The sequence below is a fragment of the Aotus nancymaae genome, unplaced genomic scaffold (assembly GCF_030222135.1).
Source record: "Aotus nancymaae isolate 86718 unplaced genomic scaffold, 86718_ANA_hifiasm-v0.15.2.pri h1tg000028l, whole genome shotgun sequence".
Taxonomy (NCBI): Eukaryota; Metazoa; Chordata; class Mammalia; order Primates; family Aotidae; genus Aotus; species Aotus nancymaae.
The window spans coordinates 11,540,674-11,562,803 of record NW_026988441.1 but is presented as its reverse complement, the minus strand read 5'-3'; the positions used below and the strand labels follow the sequence as shown (position 1 = coordinate 11,562,803).

Here is a 22,130-nt window from a genome sequence, read left to right as displayed (position 1 = left end):
TGTCTGCAAATGCAGAACTGGCTGGTGGAAAGCGGGAGCAGGAACTGCTGGAAATCTGCACCTCATGGATCATATGTGTTTGGACATGAGACCAAAATTTGGGAAGAAGTCTTGCAGATACTTTGTCTCATTAGACATTCTACTCTGTGATTCCAGGATTTTGACTACTCTATGGACCTCATATCAGTGCATTCCTGAGTGAGTCAGAGAATAGAATGGTAGTTGCCAGGAGCTGGGGTCAGGAGAATAGGGCATGGTTCAATGGGTGTGCAGTTTCAGTTATGCAGGATGAGGAGGTTCTAGAGATCTGCTGTACAGCTTCATGCCTATAGTTTATATGAATAAAGGATTCCTTATGCAGAAAGCCTAAAACCAGAAGTGTTTTGGATTTCTAGCTTGGTTTGATTTTGGAATATTTGCAGTGTACTTAATGGTTTAGCATCCAAAATCTGAAAAAATTTAAATCCAAAATGCTCCAGTGAGCACTTCTTTCTCGCATCACAGAAGTGGTGAGGAGTGTTGGATTTTGGGGCATTTCAGATTTTGGATTTTTAGATTTTGGCTGCTCAATTTGTAATAATATAAAAAGTTGTCAGGAGTTCAGACCTCATGTTATGTTCTGACTCTAGTAACAAAAAATATTTGGTGGCAACATGAAAATTTTTTCATAAGTCGACATTTTTATTGATGGTCCAAACATCTAAGATCAATTGCTGGCAGTAGTATTTCTCTTGATAGCAAAATAAGGTTTAGGTGTGTTGTGAATTCCAGCAGGATCACACTATGCTCAAAGGAAGAAGCCGAAGGTGAGTTTAAATGAGCCACTCCCTAAGTAGAGAGTCCCAATCAAAGGACAGAACTGGTGAGAGAGAGAGTCTTAGGTGTGTCAATTACATAAAGGGAGGAATGATGCCAAATTAAGAGAAGTGATGTGTGTTGTGTTAGTAAATATAGAAAGAGCTCCCTGCTTCTCATTTCTGTGCAGAGTTAGGAAAAATGGGGAGGAGCCCACAACAGGTATGTGAAATGCTTTCTTCATTTTCTCGTAACCTCAGGAAACACAACTAGAGTTTAAATTCATGTTAATTAGAAAGAGTCTAAGTGAGATGCCAGTGGCTTGTGTGTCTCTCCACATGAAGAACCCCAACTTATGAAAATGGCATCATCATGAGGAAACAGGTGAATGTGGAACAGACAGTAAAACCATCAGATAGCACCCACCTCACCACCTCCAACTGCTCCCCCAAACCACCGGTATTCCCATTACATGTATGTTACAGACTTTGTAGTTTACCCACAGCTATAAAATTTAAAAATTGCTATTTTCAATATAAAATATTAAACATGTAGTTGACTATCTTGTTCTGCTTGTTTTTTCCACCCTTTTTGAACTTCCTGTTTCAGTTTTGGATGTTCCTATTGACACATCCTCCAGCTAGGGATTCTTTCCTCGGCTGTGTCCAGTCTATCAGTAAGCCCATCAAAGGCATTCTTCATTTCTCTAACGGTAGTTTTTGTCTCTAGCATTTCTGTTGATTCTTTCTTAGAATATTCATCTCTCTGCTTACATCATTCATCTGTTCCTGCATGGTGTCTATTTTTAAATTATAACCCTTAATCACATTTCATTTAAATTCCCAGTATGGGCTGTGTGCAGTGGCTCACACCTTTAATCCCAGCACTTTGGGAGGTCGAGGTAGGCAGATCACCTGAGGTTGGGAGTTTGAGACCAACTTGACCAACATGGAGAAATGCATCTCTACTAAAAATACAAAATTAGCCAGGCATGGTGGCAGGAGCCTGTAATCCCACCTACTCAGGAGACTGAGGCAGGAGAATCACTTGAACCTGGGAGGGAGAGGTTGCAATGAGCTGAGATTCTGCCACTGCATTCCAGCCTGGGCAACAAGAGTGAAAACTCCATCTCAAAAAAAAAAAAAAAAAATTCCCAATCTGATAATTTCAACACATCTGTCACATCTATGTTTTGTTCTGATCCTTGCTCTTTCAAATTGCATATATATTCATATATATATAAAATATATATATTTTATATATATATACACAACATATATATGTTAATATATTATATATATGTTATATATTTGTTACATATATATGTTAATACATTATATGTTAATATATATGTTAATATATTACATATATATGTTAAACATATATATGTTTATATATATAACATACATATATTATATATATATATATAAATGTCACAAGTGCCCTTTTTGACATTCACAGTGGAGGATACAGCCCAGGACACAAAAACTTGAAGCCTCTCGGGTTTGTCCTCATTATAGGTGAGACATAATGGCTAGAGGAATTTGGAGTGGGATATTTTCTCTCCTCCAGGCCATTTATGCTCTGACAAAACCCTAGCTGATTAGGCTGTGGTAAAATAGTTTCTCTTAAAGGGAGGTCTTATTAAGAAGAATAGAATTCACTGGCATATCTTCAGGTTGTTCCTTTACCCTCACCCCACAGAAAGGATGAGGATAGTTTTAGTGAATATTCACTGCAAAAGCCTGGTAGAGCTCCAGAAGCTAAGAGTCACAAAAAGTGCCCCTGTTGTCAAAAGTGGTCCATCCCCTCAAGTGTTTCCCTCTGGGTCTTGTCCTCATTGATTCTTTGGAAACTCACCAGTTACAGTTCAGGTTCTCTGTCCCCAGCACTGGTTCCCACTGGGGTTTCTGTGCCGGGGTTTCTGCTCAGATGAGGTTGCTGATCTGTCTTTGCCTGTCACTCTCTCCAATATGTGGGTCAGTTGGCACTGAGACCTCACATCTCTGAGGGATTTTGAAGAGTTGTTGATTTTTGAGTTTGTTCAGTGTTTTACTTGCTGTTGGAACTGAATGACAAATCTCCAGCTTGTTATGTGCCTGACAGGAAACCAGAAGCCTCTAGGAAGTGACTGGAGAATGTGAGCTCCACAGCAGGTTGCGGATGTAATCACGAGTGACATGGGTGAAATGAGCCCATGGGGTTTGGGGACTGCAGGCTTGTCCAGCCTGTGACTCCCCGGTGAGTCAGTGCAAAGATGACAACAGTGAGAGCAAACTAGATGGCCGACTCCATCCAGTGTCTAGCCTCAGGCTGGCTGTCCTCACTCATTCCTGGGCATAGGCCAGGCTAACCATGGGCGGAATTTAGTTTATGCTTTAACTTTGAAGCAAGAGTGATAATCGCTCCTCCGTGAAACTAATTCCCTTATTGCCCAGAGGCTGCCTTTGTAAAACTAATGAAAGATCATGAGATTAAGATTATAGGAGCAGCCTGAACTCTGCTAAAATGTAGGCACAGTCTATAATCCCTTATTGTTCCAATGTCATTAGACTGGAGTTTACAAAATTAGTGATGAATTGCTCCTGTAGATAACATCACTATTGTAGAACCTCAGATTGGTCTTTTGAGATGTTTCTCAGATTTTGCATTCTGGCAACCAGCTGACATCCTCTGTACCGAAGACTAATGGCTCATCCAGTCATGTGGTATCCACCTAGAGGCGGATTCCACAAAGACAGATCATTTCCCCCTACCTGCATGATTTCATCCCCAAACAATTAGCAGTACTTATTTTTGAGTCCTTTGTCCCTGAAACTCCTTGAAAATTTTTTTTTTTTTTTTTTTTTTATTAAACAGAGTCTCACTCTGTCACCCAGGCTGGAGTGCAGTGTCTCAATCTTGGCTCACTGCAACCTCCGCCTCCTGGATTCAAATGATTCTCCTGCCTCATCCTCCAGAGTATCTGGGACTAAAGGCATGTGCCACCACGCCTGGCTAATTTTTTTGTAGAGACAGGGTTTCATCATGTTAGCCAGGATGGTCTCAATCTCCTGACCTTGTGATCCACCCGCTTCAGCCTCCCAAAGTGCTGGAATTACAGGCATGCGCCACTGTGCTCGGCCAACTCCTTGAAAATCTCTAACTTTTGACCCACTGGGGAGGCTGATTGGAGAAATATTAAACCTCTGTCCTCCTGTTTGGCAGACTTGGAGTAATTAAAATCTTTCTTTACTGCAAATCACTATGTCTATAAGTTGGTATTGTATTTGCAGAAAGCCAGAAGAACTTGTCTGGCAGTTATAGGAGTGGATGGAGGTACTGCCCATCCCTGTCCCATGGTGTTTTCCACAGGTCAGCCTCACACAGGGAAAGAGCCCTGGATGGGGACACAGTGGAAGCTCATTCTCTTAGTGACCTGGGGACATTGGCTTGAGATGTCCTGGCAGGAGCGGCAACTCCAGCTGCTTTCTGTGCCTTTCCTAATTCCTGGGAGATGGGCCCGGGCACACTGTGAGTTGGAAGGGAACGGAATCGTCAGCCTACTTAAAGGGAATGTCTGGAGAAGTCCTAAGGTGGAGGAAACTGTGCAGGACATGCCTTGCCAGTTAGAATGAAGGGGGAGGAAGATGAGGGACACGGAGGAACAGAGAGAGCCAGAGACACCGATGGCAGTGAGCAGAGGGGGCTACAGTGACCTCAGAGACCTGAGGGACCGGGTGCCCCCAGTGCCACAGTCCAGGACCAGGGGGCCCTGAAAACCTTCCAGTGGCCAAGGAGCTTCAAAGTCACATGAGGTGGGGTGGCTTTCGGGCAAGAGGTAGAGGGGGGATGAAACATAGGTGTCAGCCTCTGAAGGACAAAGAACAGGTGTGGCTAGAACCTCCTAGGATTCTGCATCCAGGATCCAGTCCCTAAAGAGGTTATGGATCATTCCTTCCTTCATTCAATTCCTTCATTTTTGATGTGAGAACTCCTGAGTATGTGTCTCTTGCTGGGCCTGTGCTGGTGCAGGGTGTGAATGGGGAAAGAAAACAAAGGCCTCTCCTGTATCCTCTCACGAGAGTGACGTCACCACTTTGGGAAACACCGGATTTTAGATTCAGTGATCGGGGTTAAGATCTAAGGGGGAGGCCGGGACAGTTTTGCCCTGACTCTGACAGTTGAGGCAGGCGATTTAGTTGTGGAGTACAACTAATCAACTGTCCATTTGCCCTCACTTCTCTGAGGTTTGGATGCCTAAGAAGAAAGGATTTGAGCCAGTAAATGACTATAGGGTCCTTAGACCCCAGTAAGCCCTCACTTTTGGTGGAGAGGATGGGCCTGTGGCTGCAGACAGACTTCACGGGACTCTGACCTTCCCTTGGTGTTTGTGTGACTCTGGTTGGGTGACTGTGCCTTCCTGTGCCTCAGTTTTCTCTCCATCAAATAAGCTTTTTCTCCATCGAATTCTGTGGCTTTTCATGCTATCTGTAAATACACTTTAAATTACTCACCGACCTAATGCTTGGCACAGAGGAGGTGTTCCCACAAACATCATTTATTATGAGTTGCCTCCATGAGAGAGCACCTTTAGGTCAGATCCCTGTGGACAAGCTGCTGCCAGGTACATCTTCTGTCTTCTGTTTCTGCTTCTGGGGACACTGGACTTTCTATGGAGTGTCCCAAACCTCCCAAGGTAGTTGGCTGATGGCCTACAAAGCTTGTCTTTCTGTCCTCTCTACTCTGAGTATCGGGTGAAGAAGGTTCTGTCCTTGCCCAGATGAGGCTCTGAGGGCTGAGCCCTGGCTGGTGAGCAGCTCCAGGAGCCACAGTCCTCAGACAGCTGGTAAATCCTGGCTCCCAGTAATCCCTGCCCAGGAAGCCACAACCCGGCCCTCGCACAGGCTCCTCAGCTTTATCTGGAGTAAGGATTTTGGGATAGGGTCTGGGGTTGGGGCTTCTAGGGCTGAGCTGCTCTGAAAGTATCCCAGGGGACCCCTCAGGCCAAGCCATACTCCATTCTCCAGGATCTTCCTCAGGGTGAGGTTTATGGAGAGGGCATGAGGTGCTTGGCTGAGACTGATCTCCTGCTGAGTCCCCCCATCAGACTGTCCTTCCTCTGCAGTGAATGTCTGTGGGGTCTGGATGCAGGAAAGGAATTCTGATCTGTGGAAGTTTGTTTCCCCTGCATGTGTCCTGTGCTAAATGCCCAAACCCCAACATGGGACATAATGCAGAGAGGGACACAGACAGTCCAGGTCTGACAATCCTGTGTGTGCAAAGTAGAAGTGACCACCCCCCACCCGACACCACCCAGGGATCCTGTGGAATCACTCACGGTGTAACGTGAAATGTCGAGTTACTCCTTTATTCCTATCACCATGTGTGGTGACTTGCAGTGTGTAGGATCCTGCGTCATTCAGGGTGACCTTCTCAATCAGCAGGGATGCATTGGAATATATTGTTTCTCGTCCACTGTATGCAGGCCCCAATATAATTTCGTGAGTGTCTATTAAATATGCTGTAAGGTAATGGTGGATGTCCTTGATTTTCCCTCTGTACCAGCTGTAGCCAGTAAGATTCTGGGGCAAATTGTGGACAAGTAGAAGAACATCCTTCCCCTCTGAAACAACGTGTGGCTGGGCTTCGATCATGACTTGGGCAGTGGCGGGTGGGTTCCAGAAGTTTAAAAGTGATGCTAGGAGGTAGAGAGAGCATCTGTCAATATGGAGACCTTTATATTCGGGTGAAAAGATGGGGCTCGGTCCTGAGATGGTCTCTTCAATCCTCAGCCTTGAAGAGACACACACATACACCTTTTGTGTTTGTGTGTCCTACTGTTCTACTGGGTCAAGGTCAGCAGCATGAACCCCATTCCTTCAACACTTCTGACCTTGGCCTTTTTGCTGTTTGGAATCCTCTTCCCTCAGGGCTGCCTGGCTCCCTCCCCACTGCCCTCAGATCCTGTTCACATCAGGGCACCCTTAGAAGCCTTCTTTCTTGACACCTCCTCTGGAGACCCTGGGTTTCCCTTTCTGACCTTTCCCTGCTCTGTTCCCTCCAGGGCTCTTGTCAACACCTGACCTCACATTCTAGATCTCTTTGCATGTTTGTCTTCCTCCCCATGAGAGCATGAGCTCCATGAGGACAGACGCTTTGTGATCTTGGTTGCACCCTAGTACCTGGGAAAGACTGCAGTCTCCTGTAGATGTGAGAGTTCCCGGAGCCCTCCACATCCTGGTGGTGTTTTTTTCCTTTCCCAACTGTTGAGGTTTTTGGCTGAGGACACTGTTTCATGCCCTGCTTATGTTTTTAAGTGTCATTGATATAGTTATTCTCATTTTATGAAATGTAGTGGCCAGTGATAATTAACCAAGAAAACAGAACACCTAAGATTTTCTTGCCTCTTACCAATTCCAGTTCACTGAGATTTTCCTGTTTTGACCCCTGTCCCTTTCTGGTGTATTTTCCCCCTATCTAGGCTCCAACAGAGCCTTGTTTCTTTTTTAGAGCCCCCTCCTCCCCAGGAGACCCCAGCCAGTAACTGCACTTCCTCCTCCTGTGCTCTCCTCACCTGTGAGCAGGAACCCCTGCCAGGTGATGCGCTGTGTGCAGGGAGGTGCTAAGGGGAACACCATGGTCTCTGCTGCCTGCGTGTCCTCCTCTGTGGAGATGAGCCTGGGATCCAGAAACTTTCAGATCCTGGCTGCCAGCTCTGCTGTTCTTCCTCCGTCTGCACTGAGCCTCTTCCCTGGCAGGAGCACTTATCAGTCTCATGGGCGGGGTCTGTACCCAGGACACCTCTCGTCCCCTCCCCTCAGTCGTGCCTCCTTTTCCCTCCTTCTCTTTTTCCTTTTTTCTGTGTTTCAGGCCCCTGGGAACTGCTCTGCCTCCTTCAGCAGATTCTCTCACCCACCTCTACACACACTATGTGCAGAATCACAGACACACACACACACACACGAGACACACACAGACACATACAGTCACACACATACCCTATAGGTTGGGCAAGCACAATCGTGAGCCTCAGCCTCCTGCTGTCCCCATGGCTCTGGGTCAGGATGCACATTCACACCCTTTGCCCTCTCTCATCCCCATCTGGTTCTTCCCTTCAGTGCAGGGGCCTGGGGCTGCACCAGGTCCCTGTCACAGGGACGCCTGACTGTGCTGTGGGTGAGCTGAGTGTTGGCTGGTGAGAGGGACCCTTCCTTTCTCTGATTGCATCTAACTTGGCTGCAGTTTCCAAGGATGGACATTCAGGACCTGGGTGTCCCAGAAAACTGTCCTTCCTGGAGGTGTGCAGGGTAAATCTCTCATGCCTCTTGGGAGGAGAGGCCTCTGCTGGTTGCTCAGTGGGGCCTGTGAGTCCCATGGTCACAGGGACAGTTCTCAGTCATTCTCTTGCTCCCCGGTGTCTGACAGGTGAGCTGGGGTTCAGGGTTTTTCACGTTCTCCCTGACCATCTTGAGTGTCCTCTCCTCTGCCCAGCTGGTTGTCCTGTGGTCCCTGCACCTTTCCCGTGGTGGTGCCGCAGGATGTTGGGGTTCACTCGGGGTGGCTGGCAAAATATTAAGGAAATATTAGGGAAAGTTAGAAGAATATAGTCTCAAACCTTTGGGAAGGCCTAAAGGTTTTGATGGAACAGACTGAAGGCAGCCAGTTCATGACGTTAGAATTTTACGTCATAGGGTAAAAGAGCAATCAAGTTTCCCCAGCTAAGTCTGTTTATCCCACATCCCTTTGTCTCTACTCTGATTTGTTTGATCATGTAACCTTTCTGCAGGATGACCCTCTCAGGGGAGGTCAAAGGGGAATTACGCGTTAATAGTGTTTACTCTGGGCCCCAGAACCTAAAGCTTTCATGGTTCGTAAAACCACTCTTTTAACCATGTTAATTATCCACAAGCATGTTGACTTAGAACCTCTGTTCTCAAATATATCCTGAATGAATGTGAGGATGGAGAGGGAGTCTTGGTCAGTCGGCTGCAATTGCCCTCTGAAAGCACCTGATGACCATCCCTAGCCCACTGGAATCACTGTAATGGGTGTGAGAGTGCATTTATTCATCTGTTGCTGAGTCAAGGTCTGCAGGACAGACCTCTGCAGGTGGTGGTGACTCTGACCTGATCGAGATCTCAGCAGGAAGCGGGGAGTTACCTATGAATCCTGCAGGACATGGCTAATTAACACTCAGGAGGGGAAGCCTGGGACAGCAGGAGCTCAGAACTGGAGAGATTCATCCTGACTTACTACGTGGCCATAATGGGCTCAGCCCTCCATGTACTGACATACTCAGTGATCTGTTCTGAGGGTTTTGACCTGGCCAAGCTGCTCTATCTAGAGGAAGAAAAGGCAGTGGCCAGAGAGCCTGTCTGGAGGGATGTTGCTCACACCTGAGAGGGTGAGTTGGGGTGGGTTGTTTCTGGGAGCAAAGGGAACTAATTCCCTCCATTTTCCCCCATGCACACAGGAGAGGTCTGTTTTCCCCCGTGACTTCACCAGGGACAGCCGGGGGTAGGCAGCCACATCCCAGATGGTACCCTTGTATGACCACCACATGCACTGAGCCTCCTGGGGTGCAGCAGGCAGGTCACAGGGTGTCTGGCTGATTCCCAGGGACTGTGTGGGCCCCCAGGCAGCTGCTGTTGTGTGTCAGTGCTAGGCTTGGCCTGGGATGCCCCAGAGAACAAGACGGATGGAGCGTGGGTGGGCATTTAGGGAACAGTGACAGAAAGAGTTGATGAGGATGGAAGGAGTTCATGAAGGGAAAGTGTCCAGTGTGGCTTCACGTGCACCAGTGCTGCCCTGGGAGATCTCCTACTGGCTGAGACCCAAGAAAGAAGGAATATGGGGGAAGGAGCTGTTTGTAGAGGGAGCGGCTGCCAGGCTGTAGGGAAGAGCTGACAGTCCCTGTGGGGATGTCAGAGGGCGAGGAGGATGTGGGAGGATGTGAGCCAAGGTGACCCTGGTGAGGGCGGACCATGCTGGGCTGTGGGCCCTGAGAGAAGTCAGCAACCCCCAGGGAGGCTCCAAGCCAGGAGGGACTCTTCCGCCCTCTGGTGGATGGGGAGGGAAGTGTGGATGGCAGCATTCCCAGGCCAGGGTGTTTTATTATTCCTCATGAATCTGCACATTCCACATGAGGTCACACATATGTCATGTGACAGCTCCATCACCTTCCAGCCCGGTGAGTCCCACTCTCCGTAGCTGTAACTTTACTGTTCTCCCTCTTTCACAATCAACCAGGGGTCCCAAATGCAGATTGTTGTCACCTCCTGTGGTCTGTGTGTGTGTGCAGTAGGCAGCACGGTGGATACCATGGGGGCAGTGACGTCTGGGGCTGAGCACTGCACATGGGTTTAGGAGCAGAAGAGGGAGAAGCAGGGCGGGAAGATCAATGTCAGGGGAGCAGGGACAAGTCATTTTCATTTTCACTCCCAGAGGCCAGAACCCAATATCCTGACTCGAGGGCACAGCGCCACACCCTGCTGGTGTCCTTGGATGTCTTGAGTGCTCATAACGTCATATTGCCTTAACATTTATTTTTTCAGGTGTAGGTTTACTTGCCTCACATCAGAGGCAGGGCTTGGTCACCATGGCAGTTTCTAATACTGTACCTGGTTCAAGTGGCTCCAGTTGGTGGCCAGAGATAAAATCTTAGAGGCATCTCTCATGCTTGGTATGCTGGGCTCCCCTCTCTCCAGCTGCTTTCTTTAAACTGACAGTTCTGACATTTGCCCTCAAATTTAAAGTGACCACCTCTCAGTCACAGCTTGATCCCCTGGCCCCAGTGTTTAACTGCTTTAATCCCACCCATCAAAGCCCCCTGCTGGAAACCTGTCAGATAACACCCTGGACCCACTAAAGTCATCGGTCTACAGTCTCTTCTCTCTTCCCTGCGTTGGCTTTCTGACCTCTAGGTCTGTGGTGTCCAGAGGTACCATGTGCTCTTCAGTGTCTGCTAGGTCAGTAGTGATAACTTTCCCCTTCACATTGTGTTTGTATCACTGACCATTTGCCTGCCATTCAGGACCTAATGTTGAGGCGGTCCCATGGGACCTCTGCAGGTTCAGCCCAATGGAGCTCTGCTGTAGTTATCTCATGAATGAAGGAGGACAAACGAGGAAATAAAGACAAAGGTTCTGTTTGAAAGAAGGGGTCAGGGGACTCTTTGCTTCTAGTGAACATAGTCCCTGAGCTTTTACAGCCCTTCATTTTTATTTTATTTATTTTGAGACAGTCTTGCACTATTGCCCAGGCTGGAGTGTAGTGGCATGATCTCAGCTCACTGCAACCTCCGCCTCCCGGATCCAAGCAGTTCTCCTGTCTCAGACTCAGAAGCAGCTGGGATTACAGGCAACTACCACCATGCTCAGCTAATTTTTTTTTTTTGTATTTTTAATAGAGATGCGGTTTTATTATGTTGGTCAAGCTCATTTCAAACTCTTGACCTCATGATCCACCTGCCTCTGCCTCCCAAAGTGCTGGGATTACAGGCATGAGCCTTCATATTTATTATGTAAAGTGAATAGGGAGGAGGGGGTGATTGTCACTCAGCTACTTGATTTATCACATGGACCACTTTGCTTGTTCAACAGGTCCCAGATGTTCAGGTAGATAATAACCTCCAGGAGTATAGATGACCTCAAGGAGCACGGGACCTGGGACGTGACTGCCCTCAACATTCCTTCTGGTGGCAGATGCAGTTTGTCAGTTTCCTGACATCCTGCTTTCATCAGGACAGGTTGCTGTTTACTCATGTAGCCTCCAGAGGTATATTGAGTTGGTCACGTCCCACATTCTTGGGGTCTCCAGCATCTCCCCCTTTCATTCTTTGTATTAATTGAATAAAGGTAATTCTAGGCTGGGCAGCTTTCAGTTACTGGTTGGTGGTCCACCTGATCCTGTAGACTACGAACAGAAAACAGAGACATAATAGCATTATTCCTATAATGATAAAAGAAACATTGAGATTATGTTTAAGATAAGTCCCAGGGTTAAGGCTCTCCAAGGCCTGCTGGAATTCTGTCCAGGATTCTAAAGAAGGAGTTTGCTTATTCAAGTCAAGAATTTTGTTTTGTAAATCACTGAAATTGAAAGTAACATTGGAGTAAGAGCTCCTTGTTATGAGCCTTTACGAGGTTCCACGGATATTCACTTTGATTGTATTCCAAACTGTTTACACAGATGTGAGTATGGTTAAAATGACAGCACTATTGCTGCAGCGATTGCAAACTTTTTTTAAATTGCATTTTAGGTTGTGGGGTACACATAAAGAACATGTAAGATTGTTGCATCGGTACACACATGGCAGTGTGGTTTGCTGCCTTCCTCCCCATCACCTATATTTGGCATTTATTCCTATGTTATCCCTCCCCAACTCCCCACCCCCACTACAGATCCCAGTGTGATGCTCCCCTCCTTGTGTCCATGTGTTCTCTTGTTCAACACCCACCTATCAGTGAGAATATGTGGTGTTTGATTTTCTGTTCTTGTGTCTGAGAATGATGGTTTCCAGGTTCATCCATGTCCCTACAAAGGACACGAACTCATCTTTTTTTATGGCTTTATAGTATTCCATAGTATATATGTGCCACATTTTTCCTGTCCAGTCTATCATCAATGGGCATTTGGGTTGGTTCCAAGTCTTTGCTATTGTAAACAGTGTCACAGTGAACATTCGTGTGCATGTGTCCTTATAATAGAACGATTTATAATCCTTTGGATCTATACCCAGTAATGGGATTGCTGGATCAAATGGAATTTCTATTTCTAGGTCCTTGAGGAATTGCCACAGTCTTCCACAATGGTTGAACTTACACTCCCACTAACACTGTAAAACTGCTCCTATTTCTCCACATCCTCTCCAGCATCTGTTATCTCCAGATTTTTTTAATGACCACTATTCTAACTGGCATGAGGTGGTATCTCAATGTAGTTTTGATCTGCATTTCTCTAATGACCAGTGATGATGAGCATTTTTTCATATGTTTGTTGGCCTCATATATGTCTTTTGAAAAGTGTCTGTTCATATCCTTCACCCACTTTTGAATGGGTTTGTGGTTTTTCTAGTAAATCTGTTTTAATTCTTTGTAGATTATGGATATTAGCCCTTTGTCAGATGGGTACACTGCAAAAATTTTTTTCTCATTCTGTTGGTTGCTGGTTCACTCTGATGACTGTTTCTTTTGCTGTGCAGAAGCTGTGGAGTTTGATTAGGTCCCATTTGTCTATTTTGGCTTTTGTTGCCATTGCTTTTGGTGTTTTAGTCATGAAGCCCTTGCTTATGCCTATGTCCTGAATGGTTTTGCCCAGGTTTTTTTCTAGGATTTTTATGGTGTTAGGTCTTATGCTTAAGTCTTTAATCCATCTGGAGTTAATTTTAGTGTAAAGTGTCGGGAAGGGGTCCAGTTTCTGCTTTCTGCACATGGCTAGCCAGTTTTCCCAACACCATTTATTAAACAGAGAATCCTTTCCCCATTGCTTGTTTTTGTCAGGTTTGTCAAAGATCAGATGGTTGTACATGTGTGGCATTGCGTCCGAGGTCTCTGTTCTGTTCCATTGGTCTATATCTCTATTTTGGTACCAGTACCATGCTCTTTTGATTACTGTAGGCTTGTAGTATAGTTTGAAGTCAGGTAGTGTGATGCCTCCAGCTTTGTTCCTTTTGCTTAGAATTGACTTGGCTATGTGGGCTCTCTTTTGGTTCCATATGAAGTTTAAGGTGGTTTTTTCCAATTCTGTGAAGAAGGTCATTGGTAGCTTGATGGGGATACTATCGAATCTATAAATTACTTTGGGGAGTATGGCCATTTTCACAATATTGATTCTTCCTAACCATAAGCATGGAATGTTTCTCCAACTGTTTGTGTCCTCTCTTATTTCATTGAGCAGTGGTTTGTAGTTCTTGAAGAGGTCCATTACATTCTTTGTTAGTTGTATTACTAGGTATTTTATTCTCTTTGTAGCAATTGTGAATGGCAGTTTGTTCTTGATTTGGCTCTCTTTAAGTCTGTTATTGGTGTATAGCAATGCTTGTGATTTTTGCACATTGATTTTGTATCCTGAGACTTTGCTGAAGTCACTTGTCAGTTTCAGGAGATTTTGGGCTTAGACTATGGGGTCTTCTAAATATATAATCAATCATGTCATCTGCAAATAGAGACAGTTTGACTTCCTGTTTTCCTAATTGAATACCCTTTATTTCTTTTTCTTGCCTGATTGCTCTGGTTAGAACTTCCAATACTATATAGAATAGGAGTGGTGAGAGAGGGCATCCTTGTCTAGTGCCAGATTTCAAAGGGAATGCTTCCAGTTTTTGCCCATTCGGTATGCTATTGGCTGTGGGTTTGTTGTAAAGAGCTTTTATTATTTTGAGATACATTCCATCAATAGCTAGTTTGTTGAGAGTTTTTAACATAAAGGGCTGTTTCAGAGAAGGCTTTTGACAAGATTCATCTATTGAGATAATCATGTGGTTTTTGTCTTTGGTTCTGTTTATGTGGTGAATTATGTTTATAGACTTGTGTATGTTGAACCAGCCTTGCATCCCCGGGATGAAGCCTACTTGATCATGCTGGATAAGCTTTTTGATGTGCTGTTGCAATCGGTTTGCTGGTATTTTATTGAAGATTTTTGCATCTATGTTCATCATGGATATTGGCCTGAAGTTTTCTTTTCTTGCTGAGTCTCTGCCGGGTTTTGGTATCAGGATGATGTTGGTCTCATGAAATGATTTGGGGAGGATTATCTCTTTTTGGATTGTTTGGAATAGTTTCAGAAGGAGTGGTACCAGCTCCTCTTTGTATGTCTGGAAGAATTCAGCTGTGAACCCATCTGAACCTGGACTTTGGTTGGTTGGTAGGCTCTTAATTGCTGCCTCAACTTCAGCCCTTGTTATTGGTCTGTTCAAGGTTTCAACTTCTTCCTGGTTTAGACTTGTTAGGCTTGGAAGGGTCTAAGTGTCCAGGAATTTATCCAAGCCTAAATCAGGAGAAGTCAAAACACTGAATAGATCAATAATAAGGGCTGAAGTTGAGGCAGCAATTAATAGCTTCCCACGAAACAAAAGCATAGGTCCAGATGAGTTCACAGCCAAATTCTACCAGACATGCAAAGACGAGCTGGTACCACTCCTTCTGAAACTATTCCAAACAATCCAAAAAGAGGGAATCCTCCCCAAATCATTTTATGAGACCAACATCATCCTAATACCAAAACCCAGCAGAGATTCAGAAAGAAAAGAAAACTTCAGGTCAATATCCACAATGAATGTAGATGCAAAAATCTTCAATAAAATACTGGCAAACTGATTGCAACAGCACATCAAAAAGCTTATCCACCATGATCAAATAGGGTTCATCCCGGGGATGCAAGACTGGTTCAACATACGTAAGTCTATAAACATAATTCACCACATAAACAGAACCAAAGGCAAAAAACCACTCGATTAGATGCAGAGAAGGCCTCTGACAGAATTCAACAGCGCTTTATGCTAAAAACTCTCAATAAACTAGGTAATAAAGGAATGTATCTCAAAATAATAAAAGCTATTTATTTACCACAAACCCACAGCCAATAGCATACTGAATGGGCAAAAACTGGAAGCATTCCCTTTGAAATCTGGCACTAGACAAGGATGCCCTCTCTCACCACTCCTATTCAATATAGTATTGGAAGTTCTAGCCAGAGCAATCAGGCAAGAAAAAGAAATAAAGGGTATTCAGTTAGGAAAGGGGGAGGTCAAATTGTCTCTATTTGCAGATCACATGATTGTATATTTAGAAGACCCCATAGTCTCAGCCCAAAATCTCCTCAAATTGATAAGCAACTTAAGCAGTCTCAGATTATAGAATTAATGTACAAAAAATCACAAGCATTCCTATACACCAATAACAGACTTAAAGAGAGCCAAATCAAGAATGAACTGCCATTCACAATTGTTACAAAGAGAATAAAATACCTAGGAATACAACTAGCAAAGAATGTAAAGGACCTCTTCAAGGAGAACTACAAACCACTGCTCAATGAAATAAGAGAGGACACAAACAGATGGAGAAGCATTCCATTCTTATGGTTAGGAAGAATCAATATTGTGAATATGGCCATACTTCCCAAAGTAATTTATAGATTCGATACTATCCCCATCAAGCTAATAATGACCTTCTTCACAGAATTGGAAAAAAACCACCTTAAACTACCTATGGAACCAAAAGAGAGCCCACATAGCCAAGTCAATTCTAAGCAAAAGGAACAAAGCTGGAGGCATCACACTACCTGACTTCAAACTATACTACAAGGCTACAGTAATCAAAACAGCATGGTACTGGTACCAAAATAGAGATATGGAGCAATGGAACAGAACAGAGGCCTCGGAGGCAATGCCACACATTTACAGCCATCTGATCTTTGACAAACCTGACAAAAACAAGCAATGGGGAAAGGATTCCCTGTTTAATAAATGGTGTTGGGAGAACTGGCTAGCCATGTGCAGAAAGCAGAAACTGGACCCCTTCCTGACACCTTATACTAAAATTAACTCCAGATGGATTAAAGACTTAAACATAAGACCTAACACCATAAAAATCCTAGAAAAAAACCTGGGCAAAACCATTCAGGACAAAGGCAAGTGCTTCATGACTAAAATGCCGAAATAGACAAATGGGATGTAATTAAACTCCAGAGCTTCTGTACAGCAAAGGAAACAGTCATTAGCGTGAACTGGCAACCAACAGAATGGGAAAAAATTTTTGCAGTCTACCCATCTGACAAAGGGCTAATATCCAGAATCTACAAAGATCTAAAACAGATTTACAAGAATAAAACAGACCCATTCGAAAGTGGGCAAAGGATATGAAGACACTTTTCAAAAGAAGACATATATGAGGCCAACAAACATATGAAAAAATGCTCATCATCACTGGTTATCAGAGAAATGCAAATCAAAACCACATTGAGATACCATTTCATACCAGTTAGAATGGCAATCATTAAAAAATCTGGAGACAACAGATGCTGGAGAAGGTGTGGAGAAATAGGAACACTTTTACACTGTTGGTGGGATTATAAATTAGTTCAACCATTGTGGAAGACAGTGTGGCGATTCCTCAAGGACCTAGAAATAGAAATTCCATTTGACCCAGCAATCCCATTACTGGGTATATATCCAAAGGATTATAAATCATTCTACTATAAGGACACATGCACACATGTATGTTCATTGTGACACTCTTTACAATAGCAAAGTCTTGAAACCAACCCAAATGTCCATTATCAATAGACTGGATAAAGAAAATGTGGTACACATACACCATGGAATACTATGCAGCCATAGAAAATGAGTTCGTGTCCCTTGTAGGGACATGGATCAATCTGAACACCATCATTCTCAGAAAACTGACACAAGAACAGGAAACCAAACACTGCATGTTATCACTAATAGGTGGATGTTGAACAGTTAGAACACATGGATATGGGGAGGGAGCATTACACACTGCGGTCAGCAGTGGGGAGCTGGAGGAGGGGAGAAATACCAAATACAGGTGATCGGGGGATGAAGGCAGCAAACCACCTTGCCATATATGTACCTATGCAACAATCCTGCATGGTATGCACATGTACCCCAGAGCTGAAAGTACAATTAAAAAAAAAAAAAAACACTATAGATAAAAAACCTGTTGGAATTAATAAATTCAGTAAGTTTGCAGGATGCAAACATCAGTTGCATTTCTATGCAGTAACAATGAACAATCTAAAGGAAATTAAGAATTTCAATTCACATTAACATCAAAAAGAAAATATTTTGGAATAACCTTAATCAAAAAAGATCAAAGGATTCTACCCTGAAACCTACAAAATATTGCTGAAAGAAAGATGACATCAATAAATGGAAAGAGATTTCATTTGCATGGACTTGAAGCCTCAATACTGTTAGGAAGACAGCACCACCCAACGTGAGCTGCAGCTTCAGCCCAACGCCTACCAGAATCCCAGTAACAGTTTCTGCAGAATTAGAAACATCTGTCCTAAATCTGACCTGACAGGCTCTTATTAATGACCGCCACAACAAAGACACTGAGAGAAAGAAGCAACCATGGGAAGGTTGAAAGTTCTGATGACACAGAAAATAACAACCAGCCCTTCTCACATCTCAAAGCATTCAAAAATATACGAGTGCAGCAGGGCCAGTAGGGAATTCACCAAAGACTGATCACCAAGCTAGAAACGTGGTGAGGAACAAAAGAAGGCAGGAATATATCAGACTTGTCACCTCCCACTTTTGCCTACTAATCTGATGCTGAAAAGAAATGCTGACTGGACCATTTTGGATTTTGAATCTTTCAGATTTGGGATGCAAATCAATAAGTATATGGCAAATATTTCAGAATCAAAAAATGTCAGAAATACAAAACACTTTTCATCCTAAGTCTTATACATAAGAAATACTCAGTGTGTGTGAACTATAGGCATCAAGCTGTAGAGCAGATGTCTAGAACCTCCCCATCTCCCATAACTGAAACTGCACACCCATCAATAACTCCTCATTCTCCCCACTACCAGCTCCTGGCAACCAGCAGTCTCTCCTCTGATGCTCTCTGAATCCACTTATATGAGGTCCCTAGAGTAGTCAAACCCATGGAATCAGAGAGTAGAATGTTCAATGAAAGAAAATATTTGCAAAACTTCCCAAATTTCTGTCTCATATCCATCAAAAACTCATGGTCCGTGAGGACCAGATTTCCAGCAGTTCATGCTCCCCATTTCCACCAGTCAGCCCTGCATTTGCAAATGTCCACGTGTACTGCTAGAAGGATTTCCATGGTCCTCACCTGCCCTCTGCAGAAGGAGAGAAAACTTCAAGAACCCAGGACAGGGAATATGGTTCTGCTCCAAAGCCACCAGCTCTTGCCTGTCCCCTTCACTCTTTCTAGGTCATTCCTTGGACTCTGCTCTATCTTTAGAGGTCACTGGCTCAAGTCAGGCACTAAGAAACATCTGGGGAAAACTGCCCCACCTTGTGCCTCCACTGCCTGATGGCTGAACTGACCTCCAGGCTTGACTCTGGTCTCCCCTGGCTTATTTCTGCTGAAACATCCAGTCCCAGGCCAGTCTGCTCAGTACCTTCAGGGTTTCAGGACAATGGGAAATCCCATTTACTCATCTCTAGAATGTTCTTGGAAAGGGAAGCTGCAGAGAAAATACACCAAAGGGGGCAAAGTAGGATGGAATTTGGAAGAGACCCAGCAGCCGCACATTCCAGGTGAAGAACCCAAGGTGGGCCAGCCAGTCAGCTGATTAGGGAAGGACTGGGAGGAGCACCAGGGGCTGTGACTCCCACTCACATGTCTGTTCATGACCCAACACTGCTGCTCAATTCACACCTGAGAAAGCCTGTGCTTCCCTAGGACAGAGCAGGTGGCCTCACTGTCTTGGAGCCCTTAGATCATCGTACATCTGTCTTGTGACACACATACCAGCCATTGGCTTTCAAGGACTTGGGTGGGCTTAGAGGTGGGAGACGCAACTCTGACTGAAAGACACCTGTGGAGGAATCAAAGATGCCACACAGGGCAATCCTCTCTCTGTTATCTCCACAGTGCAGCCGCCCAAAGCCTCCATCACCAGCAACAAATTCAATGCCATGGAAGATGGGGATTTTGTAACCTTAACCTGTGAAATTGAGATTCAAAACTCCACCTACCTGTGGTGGGTAAATGTTCAGAGTCTCCTGTTCCGTCACAGGATGCGGCGGTCCAAAGTCAACAGGATCCTCATTCTATCTGATGTCACAAGAAATTGGTATCTTCACACTGTGAAAAGCTTTTCTCAATTTGTCAGAGCAAGCCTCCACATCAAAATCAGGCTCTTGGCGGGGTGCGGTGGCTCACACCTGTAATTCCAGCACTTTGGGAGGCCGAGGCAGGCAGATCACGAGGTAAAGAGATCCAGACCATCCTGGCCAACATGGTGAAACCCTGTCTCTACTAAAAATACAGAAATTCGCTGGGCGTGGTGGCGCATGCCTGTAATCCCAGCTACTCGGGAGGCTGAGGCAGGAGAATTGTTTGAACCCAGGAGGTGGAGTTTGCAGTGAGCCGAGATCACACCACTGCACTCCAGTCTGGGTGACAGAGAAAGACTCTCTCTCAAAAAAAAAAAAAAAAAAAAAATCCGGCTCTTACCCCTCGTAGTTTGTCCATGCTTGTGCCTGCCTCTTTAACTTCGCAGGATAATGCTGTCATTAAAATTTCACATGATGTACCTTCTGCGAGTAACAGATGGACAGATACATCACGTCACCCTCAAATTTTTACATAACATCTCAGGGGGAAATGTGACTCTCTCCACCCTGCATACAGGGTTCCCGATAGAAATGAACACAGAGATATTGTCTGTGTTTTTGCAGAGAAGATGGTTTCTATAAAAAGTCATGAAAGCTGAAATTATAACAGTCCATTTTAAATGCATATTGTGTGGTTGGCTCTCACCATTTCCTAAGAGATACATTGTAAATCATGACAGTAATAGTGATTCTAGCAGAATAAAACATGTACCACATTTGCTAATAGTGTTTCCTTAAAATAACTATAGGAATGGCGTGGGTGCCCTCCCACGTGTCCAGGCCAGATCTCTAAACAGAATCCTCCATCTGCAGTAACAATGCCTAAGAAGATGACATAGACTTGGCCCTGATATGCAGCAATCCCCGTATACATTTCCACTGTGGACTGCCCATGTACCTGGAGAGTAGCTGCAGGGTCCCTGGCGGCTGCACTGGGCTTGCCACTTTTTGTCTGTGCCATTTTTTGCTTTTTGTTTGTGCCACTCCCTCCCCCCGCCTCCAGGGTGCTGCTACCTGCTGGGCAAACATTTTTGTGCACCCCTCCCACCCCTCCCCAGCAGGTTAACTCCTGCACGTTGAGCCTGGCTGGCTGTCACCATAGCCCCGTGGAGGCTGAGTTCCTGGCAGCATTTGCCGGCTCTAGGTTTGTGAGCTTTCTTGCTGTCAAGGCTTTCCTTCTGCCTACCGCTCGCTTGGCTGGCTGTGGACTTTAATACTTTTTCTTATCCTTTTATGTACCTGATTGATTTGTCAATCCTGTATAAAGGGGCAGGCTAAGAACTCCCTTTCTTTTTTTGTTTATTTGTTTTGTTTCATATTTGTTTGTTTTGGAGACAAAGTTTCACTCTTGTTGCCCAGGCTGGAGTACAATGGCATGATTTCGGCTCACTGCAACCTCCGCCTCCCGGGTTCAACCAGTTCTACTGACTCAGCCTCCTGAGTAGCTGGGATTACAAGCATGGGCCACCACGCCTGGCTATTTGTATTTTTAGTAGAGACAGGGTTTCTCCATGTTGGTCAGGCTGGTCTCAAACTCCCGACCTGTGGTGATCTGCCCACCTTAGCCTCCCAAAGTGCTGGGATTACAGGCATGAGCCACTGTGCCCTTTCTAATGCTGCTTGCCTATCTATTGTATGAGGGGTCTCAGACAGAACCCCCATTTCCTCTTTGTTATTTTGGCCCAGTGGTAATGTTACTGGGACCGTTCCCCTTGTGCATGATGCTAAGATTTCTCCCCAGTTGTTCTCAGAGCTTTACATCTAGCTTACTTTCTGCCAGGAACCCTGGGCTGTGGGAAACAACAGTTTGCGTTAGGTCCCTTAATTGAGCCTGTGAAGCTGAGGTTCCCCTAGCCTTGAGCAGTTGTTTCAATACTTTTATATACTGTTTCTGTTGAGCTGGTAACTGTTGTCCCGTGATGAAACCTCAGCCTGAACAATCCCCCCACTCCAATCTTGGTAATCCCCAGCAGGCACCAATGATGTACTAACTCACTGTTTTACTGACTTGACCGTGCAGTCCTCTTAATCTTCATTTCGTGGGGTCCGACATGCTCTCTTTCCAGCGATGGTGAAATGGGTACCACTGTCGGGGTCGCCACCTGCGGGGGTCCGTCCTGCAGACCCTGACACAATGACGGATGGATAAAGTACACTGACACACAGATATTATGCTTTGCCAGTTTGACTGAGTGTCTGTGGCCACACAGTGGAGAGTGCTGTAAGGAGATAGCAGTGCTGACACACTGCCCTGCGGGTCTTTATTGAGCACACATTAACTGACAAAAACCGAGTCAACATCACTAGAGGTTAAAGATTAAAGGATAAGTTCCGATGCCCAAAGCAAACACTCTTATTGGTTAAATCCCTGGTCGACCTCCCCCACTGAGAGAGTCATCTGGAATGATCAAAGGTTAATTTTGTAGGATCACATGAGTAAACAAGTTAGTCAGGTAAACTCCCCACATTCCTCTGTTTCTAATTTATTTAACTAAGGGGACAAGGCTGC

At 45.0% G+C, this 22,130-nt stretch overlaps 1 protein-coding gene across 4 annotated transcripts in view; it reads right to left on the bottom strand.

The window, feature by feature from the left end:
- LOC105705659 (pregnancy-specific beta-1-glycoprotein 7-like) overlaps positions 1-22,072 on the bottom strand; it is a 31,286-nt gene extending 9,214 nt beyond the window's left edge. Inside the window, exons 1-4 of one of the 4 annotated variants that reach the window (XM_064381272.1) lie at positions 21,618-22,072; positions 19,481-19,559; positions 7,352-8,338; positions 6,116-6,475 (exon numbers count right to left, since the gene is read on the bottom strand). In XM_064381272.1, coding sequence (XP_064237342.1) covers positions 6,116-6,475; positions 7,352-7,415 — 424 coding nt within the window. In that variant the 5' untranslated portion in view covers positions 7,416-8,338; positions 19,481-19,559; positions 21,618-22,072. Of the gene's footprint in view, positions 1-6,115; positions 6,476-7,351; positions 9,829-19,480; positions 19,923-21,617 lie in introns of those variants that run through there. The other 3 variants (XM_064381271.1, XM_064381274.1, XM_064381273.1) reach the window with 3 other exon arrangements.
- Between the last annotated feature and the right edge of the window lie 58 nt (positions 22,073-22,130).